This window comes from Phaenicophaeus curvirostris, chromosome 3 (assembly GCF_032191515.1).
Source record: "Phaenicophaeus curvirostris isolate KB17595 chromosome 3, BPBGC_Pcur_1.0, whole genome shotgun sequence".
Taxonomy (NCBI): domain Eukaryota; kingdom Metazoa; phylum Chordata; class Aves; order Cuculiformes; family Cuculidae; genus Phaenicophaeus; species Phaenicophaeus curvirostris.
Genome location: NC_091394.1, coordinates 50,898,775 through 50,922,771, shown reverse-complemented (window position 1 = coordinate 50,922,771; position 23,997 = coordinate 50,898,775). Strand labels below are relative to the sequence as shown.

Sequence of the window (23,997 nt, the reverse complement as noted above, 5' to 3'; positions counted from 1 at the left end):
TGCTGTTGAATAAGCTTTAAATTTTTGGAGATACTACCTCTGTAGAAAGGAAGCAAATGGAAACCTTCTGCAGCAGTTAGAAACATATTTTAAGAGAGTTCCGAGTTGTGGATTTTTATACTTGTATGTTCAAAAGACTGCGGTGTATTCACAATTCTGAAATGAAGTTGAAAAATTATGTCCCTAAAAATGTTTCTTGTTTAGAATGGAAGGCTTTTAATAAGACATGCTTAATACAATAAAGGCTTGTCAGAAATAGGGTTGTAACAATCTTTAAAATAAGAAATACATCCAATCTAGGTACCATGTTAAGGAAATTACAAGGTAGGTGTATTTATAGGGTGTCTAGATGTCTCCCAAAAGTTAAAATTGTTCTAACTGAACACCTACAGTATGACCATGCAGTTGTCTGTACAGAGTGGATTTAACTAAAACAGCCTTTTCTATCCATCATCCAGAATACCGAACTTTTAATTAATGAGGAAGTAGAGAAACTTATTGCTAATTTAACCTAATAGTGACTTTTCATTAAATTATGATAAAGTAATTTGTGCCTATTAAGACTTCCCTTTCTTGTCCTCACACTATTCCAATGTGTGTTTCTTTTGCCTTAGTCTTTGGATTTAGACTTAGACACTTAAGTGCTCGAATGGGTGTTTGAGCTTCTCTTGTCCCTGATGAGAAATAGTCATCCATTTTCATTTCCAGTCCTACTGTTACTTCCGTAGTTAACACAAAATATTGTGGTGTTTGTGGGGAGGAGTGAGACAGTCTTGTGGGCTATTACATGCAGTGAATGGATTAATTTTAGATTTTTTTTAGATGTTGCTATTCCAGAGAGGTACAAATGTCCAGTAGAACTGATGAATAATTGTACAGGTTTTATCAGTGTTTTACCAGCACGATAGTTCTGAATATGATACTAGCCAAGATTACATGGCCTCTCAGGACCATTTTGCCCAGTACAAAAAATATATCTCTTTTTGGTGAATTAGAGCATTTACTTAACATTTTGTGACTAATACTTAGTTGCCCTGGGGTAGTTAAGGATCTCCACTTTACAGACATGAAAACTAGGGCAAGAAATAATTGGAGCAGCGGTCTCTTCCCATCCTGTTCAAAAGGGACCTGGCCTCAGTGATTCACGCCCTTGCTGCTTCCCGTCTGGACTCCCATCAGTGCAGAACACCTGGGCATGAAGCCATCAGCCTGTAGGATGTTCCAGCTAATACAGAGAGCTGCAGCACTGTTCCTCAGTAGCAAAGGAAACTAGGAGCTTATTCAACCCACTCTCTTGCTATCTATACTGCCTTTCTACATGTTTGTCCAGTTGTGCTCTTAGTGGACAAGTCCAGCACATCTCAGTGATCACCTGAGAAATTCTTGCCATTGGGTAATAATGCACTAATTGACAGCCCTGCTTTGTGAGTTTATCAAATACCTGAAGTTTGTTTGCACAAGAGCTATAACTTTATCACAGGCTGACCTGGGAGCATGGAGCAGACTTCCACTGAAGTTAAGTATTACCATGAATGTCTTGAACTTATGCTTTTAAGAGTAGGGTGTACCTAGAGGTGCCAAAGGCTCCCCTTTCTCATATAAACATGTACCTGCACGTAGATTTCTGAATCTCCCCCAAAACCCCAACCCACAACAACAGAGCTCTTCCAAAACTACACAGTTCCTTCCCCAGGGAAAGGATGAAAGAAAGAATGAAGTGCTCATAGCAGATGTTACTTGTGTCACTTAAAGCAGCAGGATAACATTCTCAGCTCCCAGTGCAAGCAGCTAGAGCAAAGCAAGGCTGAGGCAGCATAGAAGAGACTCCTGAAGTTTTCTGTAGCTTTATGTTTGTCCCTCTATGGATGTCCAGTTTTAACATTTTCATGTTCCAAGGTTAGCACTGTTGAAACTAATCTTCCAGTTTCACCCTCATTTCTTTAAGAGTTAAACTTCCCAAAGATCTCTGCACTGTAAAATGTTCCCAAAGATCTCTACATTTTCAAGTGGCCGTTAAAATAACCCTTGACCTAAGCCAGAGGAGAACTAAGTAAGCTCTAGGCTATTTCAAGAGTTAAAAGACTTGACTGAGACCATTAGTGGAGACAGTAGCAGAGCTGGGATTCAAACACTGTATTTTCTCATTCAGGGGTCAGCTAGAGAAAACTGCTAATTAACCTGGACTTGTGTTTTCTCCATGTGGCAGAGGCCTTCTGGGGGCCAGCTAGGAAAGAGATTGGTATGGGAACAGGATCACCCCTAGCAGCAGAGGCACCACTACCTCCATAGGATTGTTTTGCCAAGGTTCCCACAGTGGCTGAGTGTGTATCACATGAGTCCCAACAGCGAGCCTTGCATGACAGTAGGGGAGACCATGAATATTTTACACTCTTTACACAAAAACAGGGACAAAACTTTCAAACCTGCGGGTGAAGTTAGATTTTCAAGGATGTTTTCTTCACAAAGAAAAGGCCTCAAAACACTTTTTTTAAAAGTTAAATTGGAGATTATCTCTGGCATTTCTAGGTCCCCAAAGTCTTAGGTTGAGGAGTGGAACATAGATGCTGGCTTTCTAAGCCCCAAGGGCCAGAGCCAGCAGGGAATAACATTGTCACTCTTCCTAAAACGAAGCCTACCTGAAATCCAATTAACAGTCAAAGCTTTAGGCCAACACTTTCAAACTCAATGGCCTATTTCTGAGAGGGTGCTGAGAACCTTCAGCTGCAGTCAAGGCCAGTACAAGATGCTGGTGCTGAATACATCAGGAATTTAGGTCATAAATGCTTAAAGTTAGGTACCTGGATAAAAGCATAGGTGCTGAGCAGCCATAGCCTCATTTAAGGTTTCAGCAAAAACCTTAAAAAAAGACAAGGTTTTGGCCTTGTCCTTAGTAGGCAATCAGCTTGCTTTTGTCAGAGCAAATACCTAGGAGTCAGGAGAGATGGATTCAGTTTCGAGTCTGGTACTAACTTGCTTCACTTAACCATGCATCCTCTCCATCTCATAAGTGAGGATGATGGTAACAATATGTGTGCCAGTGATACTAGGATTGTATTTAATGCTTATGGTTTGAGGGAAGTAGATAGAGCCGCTTGCATTGCAAGTGTTATTAATTGAAGTGCTTTTTTTCCTGAACCCTTACTGTGCTTCATGTTTCAGATAGATACATGGGTATTATTCACACCACTATGTGCATTGAGTATTTTTCCATGTGTTCCAAGATTAAAGAACTAAAGGCTTGTGTTCCTAACACTTCAGACTTCTTTCCCTAGAAGGGAGAATGATTTTCTTTGCAGATTTTCTCAAAAAGGCAATCAAGAGAAGCATGGTAGAGGCACTCATGCATTAGTTCTTTAAGGACATACCTTCAAAGTGTTTCCCTGGCAAGTCTTCTGCTTCAATGTCAAACAAAGTTGAAATACCAAAAAAAATACTTTGAATTCCCTTCCAGTAACCCTTCCCTCCTGGGGACTAAGGGGTGTTACAGCCATATTAGGTTTTCATGCAATAATTCTTCTCTAAATAAGGAATTTCCAGGTTTGAAGCTTGTGAGTTCACCATCTTTTGATTGGCCTATTCAAATTTAAACACTCCCTGTGGGTACTTCATTAGTTCATGAATATTTATAGCACATTGCAAAGCCCACCAAGCCCAAAGTGCCAGGTTTTTTCAGGGACCATTTTGATTTCACTAAATAGTGCCTGACAAAGGGTATTGACTCACATGCTCCATATACTCCACAAACGCCATGTACTTGTAAGTATATGCAACAGTCAGCCAGTGAAACTTCTCCCAGTTTTTCCTGAAAATAAGCAGGAAACAACATGTTCACAACATCTCTTATACATTCCCCAAGAGAATGTTCCTTAAATTTCTGGAGCATTTGAATCACAATTATGGGTTTGTTTTTTCAGATGCTTGGGTGATATTACTGATGAAGTTACAGAATTAATTGACAAAGACAGTGTAGTAGTTAAGTGATGAACATTGCCTTTAAATTAACCATTTTAATCTTGAAAAGAAATTCAGACTTAAGGAACAGTAAAATGGCACAGGACTGGAAGCTAAAAATACTTTACAAAATAAGTACTGAGCTACACCCACAAAGTACCCATACAAAAATAAGTAAAAATCTATATTCCTTCTCTTTCAAGGGTGATAAAGTCATACCCTAATCTGTATATGCTTGAATATATGACTCTATTTTGCCTCCTCCTTCCTATTTGTGCTCTTCTATAGCTGGACTTTTTTTGTGAAATACAGATATCTGTTTTTTTAAAAATCAATAGCAACAAAAAAGGTCAACCCATTCACTGGATCTGTTCTCCTTATTGCCTGGTATGGTCAGCATTAAATAGATTCTGCAGAACTAGGTAATAAAGTACAGTTTGCAATCTTTATGATGGCAAAGACTGTGTCATGCAAACAAGTGAAGTTCGTTATCTCCAGTCTGAAATCAGCATGAAACCATGGCAATCAGAAGATAAGCTCCACTGTTCCTTTGTCTTTTTAAGTGTTGACTCTGAAGCGTATCAGTGACATTACATGTCAGCATTAGCATCATGGTTTCTGATTGTTTTAGCAAATCAAGTGGCGAGGTTTGTGAGATTTCAGCCTGAAGAAGCAAATGAGAAGTTGCCACAGAAAGAAAAATGAGCAGAAAGGCAGGAGTAGAAGAAAAGTAGAAAGGAGATTATGGGGCAAAGAAAGAAATAAGGCAAACGTTTTTCAGCTGAGTGATGCTGATAATAATGATAAGGCGCTTGTAAAAATAAATCATGATAATAATAAGGGGAAGTTCAGCTACTACATAAAGGCCAATTTCTACCCTCAGTACTTGTAGAAACCTCTGTGAACATCAGGGAGTCTTGTTGTAGATTGAGAGCAGGGAAATCAGTAAATGTATTCCCTGACCCACAAATAGTCATTAGAAATGAAGTTCTGCCCTTTGCAGAAAACGAGGTTTTATCATCTGTGCCCTGAACATTTCAGCCTACACCTTGCCATTAGTCAGATCAGTTGGCTCATTCACCTGAAATAAGCAGAAGAAATAAGCACTCTGTTTGCATTTGAATAATTTCCCTGGTAGATCAGTTCAGTTCTCTTAATTGTCCATCCATTAATTTCTTGCTAATGTAGTTGATATCGATGACTGATTTTCTGTGCTAAATAGGAAGCACCACTTCTTCATTCTAGGATGCATTCGTTCCTACAACTGCCCTGCTGTTAGCTACCAGTAGCTGCCATTATATTATCTTTCATCTGGCCCAGAGCTGACAACAGATGGCCATCTCCGGGACTGCCATCAGTGTGACTTTATGAAGCATCCAGCTATGGTGTACTGAGGAGCTTCATGGCCAGTTCTGCAAATCTGCCTCCCTTCCCCCCACCCTGCTGCTGGCCCCCCTCACTCCATCCCCATAAATAGGCTCTTCATTCCTGGCTCCACTCTCCACTGGTCCTGCAGTTTCCCAACAAGTGATGGCACAATGTTATAAGTGAAAGTTTGCCGCTTAAGGTCTGGCCCCTTCTCCCTCCACAGCACTGGCAGAAAGTTGTCGTGTGCCCTGCATACCCCAGCCTCCTCATTTCTCCATGGTTTCAGTGTACCAAAGCAAACCTGCCACCTTTTAAGATCTGTAGGCTGTCCCTGCCTTCTATCACAGAGCTTAGCTCAGTAGCCCTGCATCTCCTCAGGCTCCAGGGATTCCGAGAGAGGGGAGTTGTTCTTTGGTTTTTTATTGTTCCACAAGACATGCCGCCAAACCAAGACTGAGTATATTAAGTGTAAAGGAAGATAAAATATAGAGTAGAAACCTAAATTAGAGAAAAGTATATAATTCACGAGCATCCTGATTTCATTGGCATGTTGGATCATTTGGAAAAACTGTTTCAGCTGCTTGGCTGCTGTGCATTTTGGAGAAAGATATATTGTTTGCTCTTGACAGAGTTTTCTAAAGCATGGTACCTCCAGAGCTGAACCCGTATTTTAAGAGAAATTCACATTTGTATCCTTTATTGTGATATTTGCAGCAAGTCTACAGCTAGTAACAGTCTCTGCCCTCGAGCTATAAAGGAGTAAGGCTCCATTGTTGGAGAGAGAGTAGCCTTCTGTGTGAAAGGCTGAGATGTGGTAGGCAAGATGAATAGTGCTTAAAAGCAGTGCTCGCGGTGCTGTCATTTAGAACAGGAACACTGAGGATTTAAACGAAAGTGAAAGGCATGGTAAATGAATCCTTTAAAACTGGACAAATTTTCAGCTGCCTAAAATAACAAGTTTTCTCCATTGATAGGTTCATTGCGGAGGAGGAAAGTTGGGAGGGGACGAATTCCCCTAGGGAGGAGGTGCAGCTAGTTTGTGAAAACAAGGTGTGGTCAGTGATTCATAGAGACACATCCAGGAAACTCCAGTAAACATCAGTCTTGGCTCAAAAGTGGTGACTTTCCTTATCCGTTTTTCTTTTTTTTTTTTAATTTTTTTCCTTTTATTTTATTTCTTTCTTTTTTTTTTCTTAAAAATAATGGGGTTACTCCATTCCAAACATTAGTCAAAAAGACTCAGATACAGGTGGCTACGCAACTGTTCATTACAAAACTTCAGCCAGGAGAAACAGCTTTTAGATTTAGCTTTTCTACCTATTGTTGGGGTCAGGTTTACCATGCTTTGATCAAACTGAAGCTGAAATATGATTTTGAGTAGAAAAAAGAGTGTTTTTTTACAGGGTCTCCTAATTAATTTTTTTTTTGGTTGAGCTTCTTTTGTGTTCACAGCTGAAATTGAGTGTCCTCCACCCAGTTAACAAGGGAAGAAAGATATAATTCAGTTCTCATGAACCAATAGTGACAAGTTAGTTACATACATTTCAACATACAGCTTTAGTTGTTTAGCTGTATTGTTAGTCTCATTCTGCAGCAGAATCACTAGACACAGGCAGTGGTCGTGGGTGTGTAAATCTGCCTGGGAATACTCAGTGTCAGTGTATACTCTGCTTTCCCCCGTATTTCATGTGTATAGATGTGTGCTATGTAGTATAAAGAACCTGTGATATTGTTAAATATTAGTGGTGCTTTTTTCTTCGCTTTGCGTTTGTAAAGGTGAAAGGTGATTGTGCAGGAAAATGGAACAGTATATTTGCTGTGAGACAGGCACTAAGAACTCACTCCCATGCTCAGTTATAATTCATGACTGTACTGGTGGGAAGCCCTTATCCCTCTGTGGAGTTAATGCATCTCTACTGTAGCCTGCTGAGAGCACCCTGTGTCCCCTCCCACCATCTGTGCATTCACTTGCCTGCTTTCTCTCTCTCTCTTTACTTGTGAGATCTCTTGGTGTTAAAACTGTCAGACTACTACTGCCTGGTAAAGGTGGCTTTACAATGTTGAATTGTCATTTAAAGGGTGAGGAGATAGGAAAGGGATATGCTACCATTCGTTTTAAGCTCTCATTAGAAAATGCTGAGCAAATAGAAAAGCAGATTTGTTGCTGCAAACAGCTTTGAAGAGTTTACAGAAATTGCCACAATGTAAGGTAAGGCCTATTAATGGCAAACACATCTTTATTCCCAGTCTGGCCATATTTTGCTGTTTCTTGGTACAAGGGTTCTCTGTTTGTCCATGTCAAGATCTGAACCAACAGCATTGTAAATTGAATTATATTTATTTACCCATCATATGGCTTAGCTGACACTGTCTTATTTTCCACAAGTTGATCTCTTTTAGCTGAAAAGCTCTCTTGCAGGCTGCAAGTTAATTGCTTCTATGCTACCTGAGACTTGAAATTCATGTGACCAAGTGCTGCAAGCTAGCACAATCTTACTTAAATAGGTAGTGTATGAAGATTTTTTATTATTATTATTGCTGTAAGGCACTGTCAGAAGACCGGTGAGACTGTCTGGCTTCGAAAGAAAGAACTGAACTCAGTTCACAGAGGTTTGAGATGATGCTTTATCAACCTGGCACCTTACTGCTATATTAGACACAGAATATGGTTAAAAGACTGTGTGCTTGACTGTCACAGCAATATTAATTTGGATTGTTACACTGAATGTAATCTTATGTAGTCTGTTGTTAGTATTCCTTTAAAACTTATAAATCAAATTCAGACCTGGAATATCAGTGAATGAACTTAACAGATGTGCTGCCATAAGGGACCTGCTAGGTTATAAACTGCAGAAATGGTCTGTTTCTATTTCGGATTCTTAGCTTATTCCAGGGAGATGAAGGAACCACAGAAGTAAGGTGGAAGGTCACGCATTAGGACAGTAGCACCCACCCAGTGCTTGATGTTGGGTGTAATTGTCAGGAAATCCATCTCCAATCATTTTTTCACTCAGTTGCAGCATCCTGCCAAAGCTCCTGAGCAAAAGTAGGGCAGGAATGACTTCAGTAGCTATGTGTCCAGGTTTTCTTAGGTGAAAGATCACTTTGAGATGACACAGCTGAGTAGTCAGGCTGAAATCCTAGTTGGTATTTTATTAATTTTGCACCAAGATAAATCCTGAAATTCTGACAAACTCCATGACAGGTGAAATTCCTTCTTGCAGAATCTGCTCAGCAAGAGGCTGCTCATTTCGTTCTGTTCGGAGGCAGGCAACAGGAGGGCAGCTTTATAATCAGCCCTCAAAGGAGCCCCGGCCGCCCCAGAGCCTTGGACTGATTGAATAACTCCTGGGCCTCTTCCCCTAGGCCTCCATCAGCAGGGGTCCTGTGGAAAGCAATCTCCCGCAGACTGGCACTGAAGTGAGCTTTAAACTACTATTTTCTGCTCTCCAGAGGAGCCTGGAGTACTAAAAGATAGATGGACTGCAGATATTTTATGAGAAACTGTCAGAAGAAGAGCAGAGTAAATGTTTTTTTTTCCTCCTTGAGTCACACGCTGCATCACTGTAGAATTTTTCCCAGAATCTTTTACAGTGAAAGTTTGAAATTAATTGGTTCCTAACCTTAATTTACCCCCTCCCTCTTATTTTTCTTTTTTTCCTTCCCTCTTATTCTTTTCTTTTTTTTTTCCTTTTTCTTAAATATTCACTCAGAGGCCCTTTGCTTAACCGCAGTTGCAGAAAATCAGTACCATTTGCACTGAAATATTTATAATGACAGAATGAAAAATTGGATTCATTTTCTGGCCTGTAGCCGAACAGTCTGCAACTTTGCGTAGCATTCTTTAGCATCTCTCATTCCTTCCTTTCATTGGGGTCGTTTTCAGACAGACACACATGCACTGCCCATGCTTCAGAGGTATACTTAGCAAAACACAAAGCCATTTTTAATCTCAGCCTTGAGAAAACAACTTGCCTGTAACCTCGCCACCATTTGTAGGGGGAAGGAAAAGAGGGGTGGAGGCGGGAAGTATGTAGAATCCCTTTTACAGGAGAGATTATAGAGGATGACATGCCATAATCTTGTCCTCTACAGCAAAGCAGCCTACAGATGGAATTCAGCAACACATTGCAAAGGAGGCAGGGTGGACTTAGCGCTGGGCTGGATAGCAGAATCTCCTCCAGTAGTCCCTGTTCTGCCGCCAGTTCCCTCGGTGGCCTTGGGAAGCTAATTTACTCGCGAAGGAAAAGGTTGTCAAAAGCTCCCTTACAAGCCGTGCCTGTAAAAATGCCCTGTGCTTCTTTGCACCTCCAGAAAACAGAGGATGCTGGAACTGTACATATTTACTTCCCTTACAGCAATGGTGTGAAGGTGAAGTGGTTGATGTTTGCAAAGTGCTTTGAAAATGAAAGTGCAGATCCTCGGGCTCCAATTTGCATCCCCTGCCAGTATAAAAGGTACCTTAGTCATACAGCCAAAGATTCCCTCAGTATGCAGCAATTCCTGTTTGTTTTGCTAGATGGTTCTATATCACTCCCTTTTGGTCTTCACAGGCATGTCTCAGACTCCATTGAATTCCAGGGGGGTTTAATTGATATAACAGTCCTGTGGGGGATCTTACAAGCTGCTATAAATTTGGGCAGCCTTATGAATGCTCTAACATGTGCTGAGGGCTATGGTGGCCCCAAGATTTGGATGTTTAGACCACATGGATTTACAAAAATATACAGTGGCTGTATAGGAATTAGTATCAAAATATACACAGTTTAGCAGGGAAGTCTCTGCAGATGTTGGACTGTTGTGCAGAAACTAATAGAGAAATATATCTGTGAAAAATGGTGATTTCAAAAACTCTTAGAAATTATTCTCTGGTGAGTTCTGTAGACTGTCTTGACAAGTGTGTTAGTTTCTGGAGAAGCCTTATGGCCAAAATGTTAATCCCTAATGCCTAAAAAGAGGCAACTTGAGACCAAACTGAATCCCTAAGGAAGTGAGTTGGGTGCAGGGGCCAGATTCTGCAAGATGCTCAGAATCTTCTGAGAATGTAGGTGCCAGAAATTGCCTATCATGGTTCAAAAATGTTATCTTGCTGACTTTACCCACGTCAAATTTACAACATAGCTCTAATTGCTGATAGCTGGTATCAATGTATAGTGCTAAATTCTGATCTCTATTCCACATCACTCATTTGAGCACAATTTTTTTTTTTTTTTGGTTTCTTCTGTTAGAGCTTCAAAATGTTGGCTCCCTCTCAGTGGTCCTGGGAGCACAGCCCGAGCAGGTGTGCCTATAAGCATTAGGAAGGGATGGACATCTGCTGTCAGTACAGCTCGGTTAACACTGCACAGCGTTCTGTGGTTTGTGAACAACGCATACTTTGTATCATTCAAAAGTTTCTTACTAACTTGCAGATTTGCCTTTTTACAGCGTTCCCCAAGATAGTTTGACAGGTCAGCCTGAAGTGATGAGCGTTCTGACACAAACTGCACTGTGTCTTAGAAATTTTGCCTGCAGTTGTTTTACTGTAGTACTGCTTTGATTTGAAAAGGAACTTTCTACAAAGTGGTGTGGTTTAGGATATAACAAAAAAAGAATTCCAATATTGTGCTCTATGTATTCCAGAGACTTTCTGCTTAGTCCTTATTACTGCTTTTCGGTTCTTTTTTCCTTTTCTTTTTGTATATAAATGAGGATCAGTATAAATTTTGTAATTTTTAACAGTTACTGGGAAGGAAAAAACATAGAAATGAGAAAGAATGTGAGCTTTAATTGCAAATATTTAATATGTTTTAAAAGTGACATTTTGAAGGCAGGTTGCCCTGACAATTTAATGACATTTTAAGAAATAGACCCAGAGTAGGTTTTTTCAAATCCATAGTATCTGACCAGAACACAGAGGTGTGTAAAATCCTTCAAAATGCTGAAAAGATTTGCAGGGCCGGTAGACTATAGACAACAGTGAAATGACAGTAGTCTTGCTGATGCTAGTGGAATGTTGCAAAACTGTTACCCAACATCAAAGACCATAAGAGTAGCCCCCAAACAAATGTTTTATCACATTGTTGAAGACAGTAGCTTCCTGGGAAGGCTGCTTTCTCTGTGGGCCTGAACTGTTGTGTTGGTATTGTTTTTTTGTTTGGAGTGCCATTCTGTTTACCAAAGTTATTAGTTTATAAATTTTGCCAGGGTAAAGTAACTGTGAGAGCTTTAAATTAGATTAAGTGCCACTTCTGTGTGGCAGGTTCCTTTGAGGGCTGATTAGAAAGCAGCCCTCCTGTTGCCTGCCCCTTTATGCATGGCACTTTTGCTGTGTGTATTTGTTTATAACTTACCTTTGAATGTATGTAAGTGTGCATTGTGGTATAAAGAGTCACCTTCCAATAGAGAAGGTCCTGCTTTTTTTTTTTTTGTCTGTTTCCGGGATCAAGCTAATACTTCACTTTAAAGAGTTATTTTAATTAGGTGGAGTTTATTGTAATGAATTAAAATTAACTTGGAGTAGCAAATTATATAAGACTGTGAGGGTTATAGATGAGCCTCACCATAGCTGCAGCACGTCTTTTTGTAAAGGAATTACACATCTGTATTTCAGACTCCTTGGAATTAAATATAGAGAGCAAATAAGTATAAGTGTTGTCTCCAGTTATATTCCTCCTAAATGTGATCCTTTTCACTCAGTTAGAAGATTGCCACACTAAAAACCAGTCCTAAGGGGCAACAAGGGGTGTAAGCGCCAGCTGCAGGAGGCTGGATCCCCTAGCAGGAGATAGTCTAGGAGACAAAACTGCCATAGCATCACAAACCAAATCCAGGGGGGTGGGGGAAGAGGGGGGGAGTCATTTCTTCGACTGTCAGTGTAGGGTCAAAGCAGAATCTAACGACTTGTCTGACTTGCAACGTGTCACTGGCCAGCTGTGTGACAGGAACCAGAATGACCAACCTCAAAGAATGACATTTGGTAGGAGGATACTTCTTCCCTTATGGGGGAGAAAGAAAAAAGCAAAAAAAGGATGCTTTTTTGTATATTACTACTTGTTGGGGGGAGTATTAAAACTTCATTGTCTTCCCCCTTTTATAGGGTCTGAAAACAGGAGAAAGTGAGAATAAAATTCTTCCCATTAACCATGGTCATATTTCACACTTCTTTTACACAAATGCAAATGACAACAAAACAGAAGACAATAGAGAATCCAGACTTCTGCATTTTACAACCAACAACCACAATGACAAACATAAAATTTTATTATCCTAGTACCACATGTCAGTAAATGCTCCAGATTTATTGATTTACAGTGTGTGTCCTTATAAAATTTAGAGAAGTAGTGACTTTGTTATAAAGGGCAAAATAACATTCTGGTCTCACTAAAAGTCACCTTTACAACCTGGAGTTTTGAGAACTGAAAAAGAGAGAACTCAAATGAGATTTCTATAACACAGTGTTTCAGCATAGGTTTCTTAACTATCTAACTAGTTAACCAGCTATGAAGGAATAAAATCCTTACTTTCTTTTCCAACAAGATGTGTAATTCACATGCACTTCAAGCCTGTCACATAAGTACTTTCCTAGCTCCTGCTACTCCTTTGAAGAGCTGTAGGAATAAGGACCGTAAGATGTGCAAAATGGGCTGGCACTGGCAGCAGTTATGAAGGAAGTCAGACAGTAAAAGCTGTGCGGGCCTCTGCTTATCAGATGAGAAATCTTTGGCCATTACCATCAAATCTGCTCAATCTGGCTTTCCTTGCTAACTTTCTTGAAGGAATAAGATGCACCACAGATTTGGGGGCATTTAGAAGAGGAGGAGAGTTAGCAGAACTCCATAGCTTTTACTTTTTTTAATTCTGCACCATGAGGAGGGGGCATATTTTCACTTGTATTCCTGATCTCAGGATCCAAAATGCACATCAATCCACTTATACGCTGTCTTGACTGGGTGTATGTAGGCTTACTAGCTGTATAACTACCGAATACGATTTCCTTGTACAAATGACAGGTTTGGTGATTTTAAAAGTGGGCTGACTCAGGGTTTGCTTTTAGCTGAGTGAAAATGGTGTTAGCTGCTTTGAGTTAATCTCAGGCTGATCCATAACCTCCGGTGTGCTGAGTGCTGTTGTACAAGGCCCCAGGCACCGGCTGGCAATGTGCATGGAATCCAGATTCCAGGCTGTCCTTTTGTCACCTGATCAGCACAATACCCAGCATTATGTCACGAGGTAGGGAGGTGAACTCAGCAATCAATACAAGTGTGGGATGCGTCTGTCTGTATAATAAGAGTGCAGACAAGTTACAACACTTTTCTTTCAGGCTGTATCAAGAAACTTGTCATTTCACTTGTAATTTTGTAATTCTTGTACATGCACCTGTGGACAACTGGAGAGGATCATTGGATTAAAGTTTGCCCTTTGCATATAAATCAAAGCTGTATGTGCTTCCCCATTTTAAGTGGGTGACCTTTTGAATGCTATGGGCAGACGCTTAAATTCTGGACGTGCCAGTTGGTGTAGGATTTTAAATCAATCCTTTATCCAGATTTTAAAAGTAAAAAAAAAAAAAAAAATTTGAGAAGATGATCCACTTAGAACACCCCTTTTCATAACTCATAGAAAACTTAATTGCTGACCAGGTAGATGTGTGTAAAATCCAGATTTTTTTTCATCAGTTTAATCCCTTCAAAGTCCTATCAGGATTCAGTAAGTATGAGAGAAATAGAAGGAGGAAGAAATGTATGTTTCCAATAAGACATTTTTGTGCAATTATCAATTTAAGCTTCCATTATTTGTCACTAATTATTGCACTGAGCTGTTAAATGTTTAGCAATAGTTTATTTAATTTGGTTTGACCTATAAAGGAATCTCTACATACCATAGCTCCAATTATGAGAGCCAGTTCCTCATTCGCAGCTAGGCAAATTTGTATTCATGTAACACGTATCATCAGACCAGGGGTTTTGGGTTTGTTGTTTCAGGTTTTTTTACTGCTCTCTCTCCCACAGATTTATTTATCTTTAAGGTATCTAAAATTAGAGCACGAAGTAGGAGTGCCGCTCATGGATGTAAAATGGGAGGGAGGTCAAACATAAACTTGTTTACAGATGTTGTAGTTTAGAAAGCACCAGCATGATAAATTAAACATAACAAAGAAAAAAAAATTAAAGCAGAGCCCATGAACATATGTGTCTGTAAAACACTCACTTAATCCCTGAATATCTTATTAGGCAGTATTGCCTATCAAAGCCTGATGTCCCCTGTTACTCTGTTGTACAGTAGCTGCAGATAAACCAGGATTTGTTCAGCTTTGGGTTCTGCTTGCTCTTTGCCTGACTCTGTCTAATACGGTGAAGAGACTTATGGCTGTGGCCTCTGCAGAGAATGTGCAAGAATCAATCAGTACATGAGCAATATTCACTTTGTTTTAAACCCTACAGGCCTGGCTCTGTTCTTATTTGTTCCTGTCTTAAAACTCTCTTGATTTCAGAGGATTTTCTCTTAATTTATACCAGGGTAATCATAACCATACTGTAAAGTAATAAGATTTTTCATGTATTTCTCAGAAGTGCCTCCTTTTCCCTTTTTTGTTTAAGCTTTTATTCCCAGTTAATGAACAATTTTCTTATTGGGGAAGGATGCTTGTGTGTTAATTTCAGACATTTGCAGTTTCACAGAAGCCTTGTTTCACTACAAACAAGACTAAGGCCTGGATCCCGATTAGCAGTACAGCCCCTTTGCAGCATAAAAGAACAGGAAGGTTTCACAGTTTCAATTCATTGCTGTGAACATGTCCTGATCATTGCCCTCTCTCCCAGTTGCCATCATCTTATTGTTTATGAGGGTAATAGATGTACCTTGTCCATGCAACCAGGAACGTCTTGTCTGAAATGGAAGTTTGTTGTAAGTTCCTTTGTATTTTGATAAATGCTAAATAGGGCAAGGGAGGCTTATGGAAGGCTATTGCCTAGCACCATAGATTAAAACAGCCTTGGAGCTACTCTTGATTTATATCAGAGGCTTAACCAAGAGCCCTCTGCCAACACTCATAATGAGGAAGGTGCAAGGATGGTGAACAGACAGCTGTGCTTGTTTCTGTTCTCTTCTGGTGACAGTGATGGAGGTCTTGTTTACTGTACCTAGGAACACATATAATTCTTTTTCATACAACAGATCTGTGATATATGTACTCACATATAATAATGAATCCAAAAAGGCATCATTGACATTTTACTACTGGATTACTGGAAGTCCTAAATAAAAATAGGTATCAGGGGTTTTGTTTTGGTTTTAATTTTCGGTTTGCATCCCTGAGAGCATATATCCAATTTGAGATTTTTTTTAATGGGTTGGTTTTCTCTGGCCCAGCTGGAAGTGCAGGAGTAGAAAAACCAGAACACTAAGAGCTTTACATAAATACAGTGAAGAGTATGATCTGATTAGCTGTCATGCCATTTCAGAGACATTAATATAAAATCAAATCACATAGTTTAGGTGAACTAATTTATTTGACTAACTGCAATTAAGTGTAGACTTTCCTAACTTATCATTGTCAACAGTGGTCAATCATGACCTAAGATGACCATTTAATTGGTCATCATGTCTGAGAACAGATCTGATTCTTAAAGGCTGGTAAACATCAACTCACCACACATAAGTGGTATTTATGGGAACACAGATTCTCTTGGGATTTGGCCCCTTTTTTGTTGTGCAAATAGCTTTTTTTTTAGTTCAGATTAAATGCTTGTTTCCTTGGGAATCTCAAGTTTCAGGGACTGTATTTTGTTAGGTCTGAGCTGGTGATGAGACTTGGCCTGGATGAAACTCTGTGTGTACTTCACTGCATTTAAAAATTCATTGGTACTCTTCCTGCTCTGCCAGCTGCACTGCAGTACTGGAGATGCTAGTGGCAGGGGCACCTTGCTTGGAATTTTTTCTGTTCTGTTCAAAACTCCAAAGTCTCCTTTTGAATTCCTACTTTTCACCTATGAAAAACTATTAGACATTATTTTCTTTCCAGCTCCCTCATTCACTCAGGCTAAGGTGACCATTGAAATCTGAATGTGTATTCATTTTTGTGTCAAAAACATTGTAGGGGCCCAAGGGGGAAAATAATCTATGGTCACATCATCTGTTGATGAGCTTCACCTGAAGTTGATCTTTTTGGATTTCAGCTGTAAGAAAATTATGGAAATGTTTACACACTGAGCGTTCAGAGATGCTCTGTTAGTACAATTAAAGATTATAGCCTAGGATGCTAGATATGTCCCTAACCTTCAGTTCATTCATATGGTGGAGGTGGGCTATGGAGGTGGTTACCCTTACTGTGGGATCACAAATCCCACTGATGCTACATTTTTTTCCCTGTATAGTGACCGAATCTGAGAAGCCCATGTAACAGAATCTTAATTGCTTGCAGCCACAATGGAGCCAGGTCTTTAATGTTTTGGGGCTCTGAAAGTAAGTTTACTGCTTTCAGATGCTTTGAAATGGCCCAGATAAAGTACTGAAACCAGCTCCTGACTATGCAGATTTGGTTTCATGTGTGATTTGGGGCTGGCTGAGCCTCTTCCTCTCCTGGGATGAACATGAGGAAAAAAATCCTAACCCTGAGGTCTATGAAGCTGTGAAATAGTCTCCCGAGAGGAGCATTGGAAGCTCTAATTAAAATTGGACTGGGCAAAACACTTGAAATTACACTACAGGCAATAATCCAACACTGGCAAGATGGGTGGAGATAACGCCCTAACGGATTTTTTCTCTCTTTAAATTCTATGAATTCTTGTTCTTTTCTTTTATTATGCTATTTCACCTTTTTATTCAACGGTGACACAGTGTCATATAGAAAGTACTATAAGATGCTATTGTGAGATGAGTAAGATGATGTTAAATGTCAAAAGAAAATGCAACAGTTTCTCAGCAGGTTCACAGTGATTATATAGAAACAAGAAAAAGAGAGACTGTAAGCAAGAGACATCAATGCAGTGTTTCTGATCTGTGAGACAGTGGCAAATGCCTGCAATGTACACGTTTATCATTTTGACATTGTGTTTCATATTCTCTGCTTATGAAATAACAGATTCCACCAAACCTAACAAAGGTGTGGAAAAGTCATTTACTGTAACTGTGTACATCATTCAGATTGCTAGAGACATCTTCTGTCAAAATGTTTCAAATATCCCCAAAGACCTGGACTAAATAATATCTTTTACATCTTAATTTATAGTATGTATTCAATCTTAGTATCTCACAAATCTAAATATCTCGTCAATTTAGCTTTGGGTATAATCATATTACAGTTTATCAGGAAAGAACCCTGCCACTATATAATGGGGCATTGGCTGAAGCAGCACAAGTTTGAAGAAGAAGTATAAAAAAAACCCCTTTACTGAGATTTTTCTTACAGTTATGTCTAAATTAGTTTAATTTAATTGGTTTTGGTGTTACCGGTTAATACCTCTCTTCCCTCCTCCCCCGCACTCGTTTGTACACAATATAGTATTTCAGCAGTTCCTGATGCAGAGCTTTCTGTGTGAGAGGTCTTATATCATGACAACCAGTTAAGTAACAAAGCATCCGATCGAAGTTCTGGAAACCATGTTGACACTGTGAAACTGCATTTTTGATTCGTCATTACCACTGCACTTAAGGTTTTGCAAGGCTTGCCTTTTCTACGAGTCTTTCTTTCTTCCCCTTTGGTTTTGGAAAATCCAACATCCTCTTGTTAGCTGCAGACAGTTTGAAAAGTATGGTGTAGATAAAAAGTTGGAATAAAAAGGAGGGAAGAGAAGCAGAAAATCTTGATTAGAAAGTATAATTTAATAGAACATGTATTGAACCAAATGTATTGATTAATGTGGAAGATATAGTACTTATATTGATTCAAACTAGAGATTTAGTACTAAAAGCTGTAAGCCAAAAAGCTGTTGCAGATTGCTACAAAAGTCAGTTTAATGCTGTCCTTGAGAATGCCTTCACAAAGAAATTCTTCTAATGTTTGAGGAGTAGGTAGAATGCGGTATATGTCAGTTTGATCCCGGAGGGTTTTATTTTGTACTCTAATAGCTGTTACGAGCCTACATTATATCCAAGGAGTAATTTTCCTTAGGGGTGCCCAGCTCGCTTTGTGTCAATATTCTAGCATTTTAAGTCACGTACAGTATATGCTTCTGGGAACAGTGCAGGAGCCAGCCAGACTCATAATGGTCTGCATTCATTAATAAAGGCAGAAGCTTCTGTCCCTCCATTGCCCACTACAGGGATGCCTCCCTGGTCTTCAGGGACCCGTACAGACACATTTAAAGAAAGCTTTATTTTGAGTGGGCAGGAGATGAAATGCAGGACTTGCAGGCATTTCCTAAGTCAGCTATATGCCCGAGCGCAGGGGTGACCTTAATGGGTCAGAGAAGAATGCAGGTCAAAAGACTTATTATCCAGCCTGTTGGAAACCAATTGCTTTTGTTTAAAAAAAAAAAAATTGTAGTGCTTAAGGTTGATAGTAACGTAGTTCTGTTTTACAGCCTGAAACTGTATTGCAGTCCAGTGAGGTGCATTTTTTTTTTAATGCAAAAAATACAAAATTATTTGTAACATACACAGATTCCAGATAAGTGATAACATGTGGGGTACCATAATTACTTAATCAGTGATGATTGATTAGTCATGTTTGTGTTCTTGAACTAAGGAAAAAATAACATGCTGCCATGGTACTACTACCATCTGTTGAAATAATGCATTTACATTTCATCTTTGTATTTCTTCATATGTATCCTCTTTGCACTGTTAGTCAGGTACAACCATGTCTCATTTCCTCTAGTCATAAAAAACAGAAGTCCCATTTAAATTGTGTGCAACCACAATTCACATTAAAGATTCTAATGGGCTAGTGAGTTTGTGGCTATCCGTGGTTATTTTTAACTTCGTTAATTTTGATGCTGTGGTTGGGAACTTTTTGTTAGCTAATGCTACTCGTGCTCTATCTGAAACACAAAGACATGCACCAAACAACAAAAAGTATTATTGCCTGTTTTGTCTCGAGCATTTCTGCTAAGAAACCTTTCTATATTTTTTTGCCGAAGAGATTCTTCCACTCAGTTTTATTATGAAACCTCTGCATGTTTTTAACTCCTTAACACTAACAACAGGGATATCTCAAAGCATTTACATGCCGAAAATTGATTGCATATTATTTTATAGTAGTTCACTTAACGGTTGGGATTCTGGATTCTGCTAACAAAAATAATTATCTCTAGAACAGCGTAAATGCATTTTAAGAGTCTATTTTGCTTGTGAATTATATTAAACAAAGATTTTCCCAGGTAATATACCTGTTTTTCAGATAATACTGGGACGGACAAGTTGGAGATGTAGGAGTTTTCCTATCTCAGTTTGTGTCTAGTGCGGTAACAAATGCAGTGACATACAGACCTCCTGCTTCACTGTTCCTCCATTTTGTGCATGCAAAGCTTGTATTTGTGTTTGCAAACTCGTTTTTTCTCATGAAATCACAGCTCTTGGAAATCTTCACATAGCTATTGCTGAAGTCCAGGAAGGATTGTGTTAAGAAAAAGTGGCTTTCCTTTTCCATGGCTAAGTAGGAAATTGAAATTTTGTTTCATAGGCAGACTATCTCATAATTAAACAGATGTGTTTATCTGCACTCAAATTTGGGGGAGGCAAAGAAGGGGGAAGTATATGATATCTGTTGTACTTAGTTAAATGACTTCTCTTTAGTAATTGGATGTACTAATTGCTCCAAACTCAGACAAACTAGTTGGAAGTTTCCAGAGGAGGTGTGTTGCAAGCTTGTGTAGTGTGTCTTTAGTGAAGGGCAGTGTGCTCTCTGAGACACACGGAGGATCTCGACTGTAATATTGTGCTCTCCCTGGGTGTACTGCACTCCTGTCTCCCTGCCGTGTCCCTGCCGGCAGGAGCTCCAGATTCTGCTTTTCCCGCTTGCCTGAACTGCTACTGCCGGGGAGCTCACTGCACACAAGGCAAAGAGACTGGAAGCGTTGTGATCTGCTGTGTGGATAATGGAGGAGAATTTTTGCCCTAAATTTTTAAACACAACACCCCTCATAAAAACAGCAACAGTTCATAACTCGGATTAATGTTTGCAATTTTCAGTCACTTAGACATGGGGTCTCCAATAGATGACTTTTGGTGGAGGGGAATATGGCTCTCTGTGGGATTACAGAATTTTCTCCTTTTCTTATCTCTCCCCTCCCATCCTTCTCCTGATTGTCTTGTCAGTGTTATGCTTCTCAAGTGCTTCCACTTGGTGTTTTTTCACCACTTAGCCAAATAGGTAATTCTCCCTAGTCCCACGTATTTGGGGATCCTTAATTACTTTGGAAACTGTTTTGTTTTGACTGCTAACAATAAGTATAGTTGCCTTTTTAAGGCCTAAACTGCTAAAAGCATTTCCTCGTGTTCATATCCTGCCTTGTCTCATTTTTCTCTGGAACACTTGTTTTCTTCTGTTATCTCTAGAGCATCTCATTTTGCACCAGGGCACAGGAGTCAGGGACACTGAGAGCAGGGGCAAGGCAGTCCTTATGCCATGTTTTATTTTTGTCTCCTTCATATTTGGGCCTTTCCATCTTTTTAAGCAAAACCATCATTGCAGCCAGAGTTACAGCTACACTTCTAAAGCACCTTTTGACTGCCTCATATGCAACTGTTCATCCAGCCTCAAACTGATTATGCATTTTTCACTTAGTGAAAAGAAATAAAAAGTGGGCATTACTGTCATGCTTGCTCTCTGTAGATTAGAAACAAAAGACACCTACACTCCACCCCCGAAATATCTCTCTGCAATGTAACAGCTGGTGTATGACTTCACTTACTCAGAAGCAGAAAAAAAAACGGGATTCAGGCTGCCACCCCATATTTAACTTGTCCTGTTGTTTCTAGGTACTGCGGGGTCTCCAATAAGCCTGTGGTGTTATGCTGTAAGTGCTGCAATAAATGGGCACAACAGGATGACAAAAGGGCTGACTGTCAGACTTAACTCTTAATTTCCTTGCTTTTGTGGTTTAAAGTCAGAGCCCATTACCTGTGATCAGCCAGCATTTTAGTCTGCAGCCAGTGTTACTGCTTTACAATATTTTGAAATGATTTTATGGGAAGGGATAAGAAGCTAGCTGAAATCAAGTGGTAGAGTAAATTTTTTTAACACTCTCTGGCCTTGAACAGTCTGGAATTCCTGCAATCAACGTTAAATCATTTTGTATTCACATCTGGAAATTGCATCTTTAAGTGTCACTGGGTCATTTTCCTTTAATCTTGAGAATGGCACTGCATTAAAAATTCCTCAGTCTTACTGTAAGACACTTTCCTTGCCAAATGTCCCGTGAACTATTGTTTGTGTGCATGCACAGTTTGGTGAGAGAGAAGGAGGAAGGGAGGGAGAACTCTCGGGCAGGTCTGCAGTCATGCTGCATTTCACATTCATTTCACCGGGGCTGTTTTCATGTGCCTTTTCATGGGTGGCTCTGGCATGTATGGTTCAGTAGATGTTCACTTTGTTGAATACGATGACTGTCTTTTGGGAACAGGTTCATCCTGAAGTGCGTTAGTCCAAAGGGGTTTTAAGACAGATTAACTCAATAAAGCGGAGTGCAGGGACTGGAAGCGCTGGGAGCAAATTACAAGACATTGCAACCCTGCCCTCTGGGTCACTGGCCCAAATCTGGTCCAGATTACTAAAGGGGAAAATTCATCACTAATCAGCAGCTTCCCTGTTGTCTGAGATAGGGCATTCACAAACCTTTTCCAATTATCTGTGGATCCAGTATACATTATAGAAGTCACAACATATATTAGATTGGATCCTTGCTTTTAGCTTAATGCTTGTGAAGTATCTGAGCCAGTGCAGGCATTGAAATAGCTCCCTTAAAGTAGTTGACTCAATTAGGGCAGTGGTAGGAAGGAGAGTGAAACTTGTGTTTGCTGCTGGATTTGGTGGTTAACTGATGGGAAAAGAGAATTTTAGGTTCCAAAGTCCATGCTGTGTCACTTTGCATAAGGCACTGCATTCACTTGAGGAAAAATACCTGTGGTTTTTGGTGCCCAAAGGAAGGGCCATGTCAGACCCTCCTATTTTCTCATCAGCCTTTGAGATCTCTACTAGGCACAGAATGTCTATTACCTGAATATACCACACTGTACTGTTTAGGGGGAAATAGGTTTTAATGCAATAAAACATTTGAAGTGGTGCCACAGTCTAAGAAGCACGGTCCAATTAGCATATTTTTGGTTTTCTAGGCAGCAAGGTCTTTTATGGCAAATAAATGCACTTCTCATTTGTTTAATGCATAAACCATGAGCCGTATGTAAGCGGACACCAGAACTGCTTACCTGACATGCAGTTTCACTGGGGCAGGTCAGCCCAATCCTACCTGGAGAGAGTGCATTGCTGGTTTTGTGCCAATTTGAAAGAACAACAGTGTGAAACAGCAGGGAAAACTCCTCTCTTTGAGAAAGATCCTTCTTCAGGCTGCTTTAAAACAAGAAGGGGTCAAACATGCTCTCTTCCCTGTCCATCATTTTGTGATATATGTTGTGAGAATCGGGTTTGCACCTTCCTTTTGCACAGAAATGTCTGTCCTGTGACTAAGCTGCTTCTTTTATTTTTGTTACAGAATCATACGATGACCCAGCACAGCAGTTAGTGCAAGGCCCATCTTTTCCAGAGGATTCTTTGTGGCACAAAAAGGGAACACGTTTTACTCTTTGCACGAAACTTTCATTGTTAATGTATATTATTCAGAAACATTGTATTGTACCATAAAACCTGTATTACCGAAACTGTTGGATGTTCATGTGTTTGAACTTTTGAGCACCGGATAGACTTCCTGTATATAAAGTGTTGCACATGTATTATGTTGTCTGATACTAAAATGGTCTTATAAAGACAAGTGGACTTGGGCCCTATTCAAGAAGATACAAATAATAATAATACTGTGTGAGGGAAAAAAATAGCTTAAGAAAAAGTGTCATTTTCAAGGAGGAGGGAAGAGGTAATAGCTATGTTCCATTACAGCTCTGTTTGGCCTTCCTTTCATTTAAACTTCAGTCTAGAAATCTCTCTTTTGGTATACAAACGGATGAATCTAAGACTATTTTTTATTGCTGAGATTCTTGCAAAAAACATGAAGAGACTCTTTCTCACAGAGCAGGAACCCACAGTTGAATAAGGCCCATATATATATTTGTAAGCCTTGCGATATGACAGATAGCATTACCATATATGCAATAGTTGTTATGTAGATTGTCAAAGAAATTTTTTTTCTGGATACCATTTGAAGCTTTGAGTGTTCAAGACTTTCCTTAATGATTTCACATGGCCAAATTCTTGAATCGGTTGAACTAACCTGTATGTTACTGTTATTAATGTTTACTCTGCAGTCTGAACCTGGAGATTACTGGAATTGTTTTCCAAAAGGAAATAAATTCAGTTTACCATTATGTGTGAGCGTGCTTGTGTCTCGTCTTTTTCCTTGGAAAGTAGCATTATTATTACTGCTTCTGTAGCACTTAATGCACGATGGAGATCTAGAATCCCATTGTATAAGGACCAATATACTGCGCAGTAGGAGTAGGTCACTTTTCCTAAAGCTAGGCATTTGAATAAATGTAATTGTAGAAGTAAATCTGCAAAGCAATGTGTGCTTGAGGGTAACAGTCACT

The 23,997-nt window shown here is 39.6% G+C and overlaps 1 protein-coding gene across 11 annotated transcripts in view; it reads left to right on the top strand.

Moving 5' to 3' along the window:
* Positions 1 to 23,775, top strand: part of ZNF521 (zinc finger protein 521) — a 231,687-nt gene extending 207,912 nt beyond the window's left edge. For all 11 annotated transcript variants that reach the window (XM_069853994.1, XM_069853997.1, XM_069853996.1 and 8 more), the window contains one exon: positions 22,950 to 23,775. In XM_069853994.1, the coding sequence (XP_069710095.1) occupies positions 22,950 to 22,979 (30 nt within the window). In that variant the 3' untranslated portion in view covers positions 22,980 to 23,775. The remainder of the gene's footprint in view (positions 1 to 22,949) is intronic.
* Positions 23,776 to 23,997: the final 222 nt, after the last annotated feature.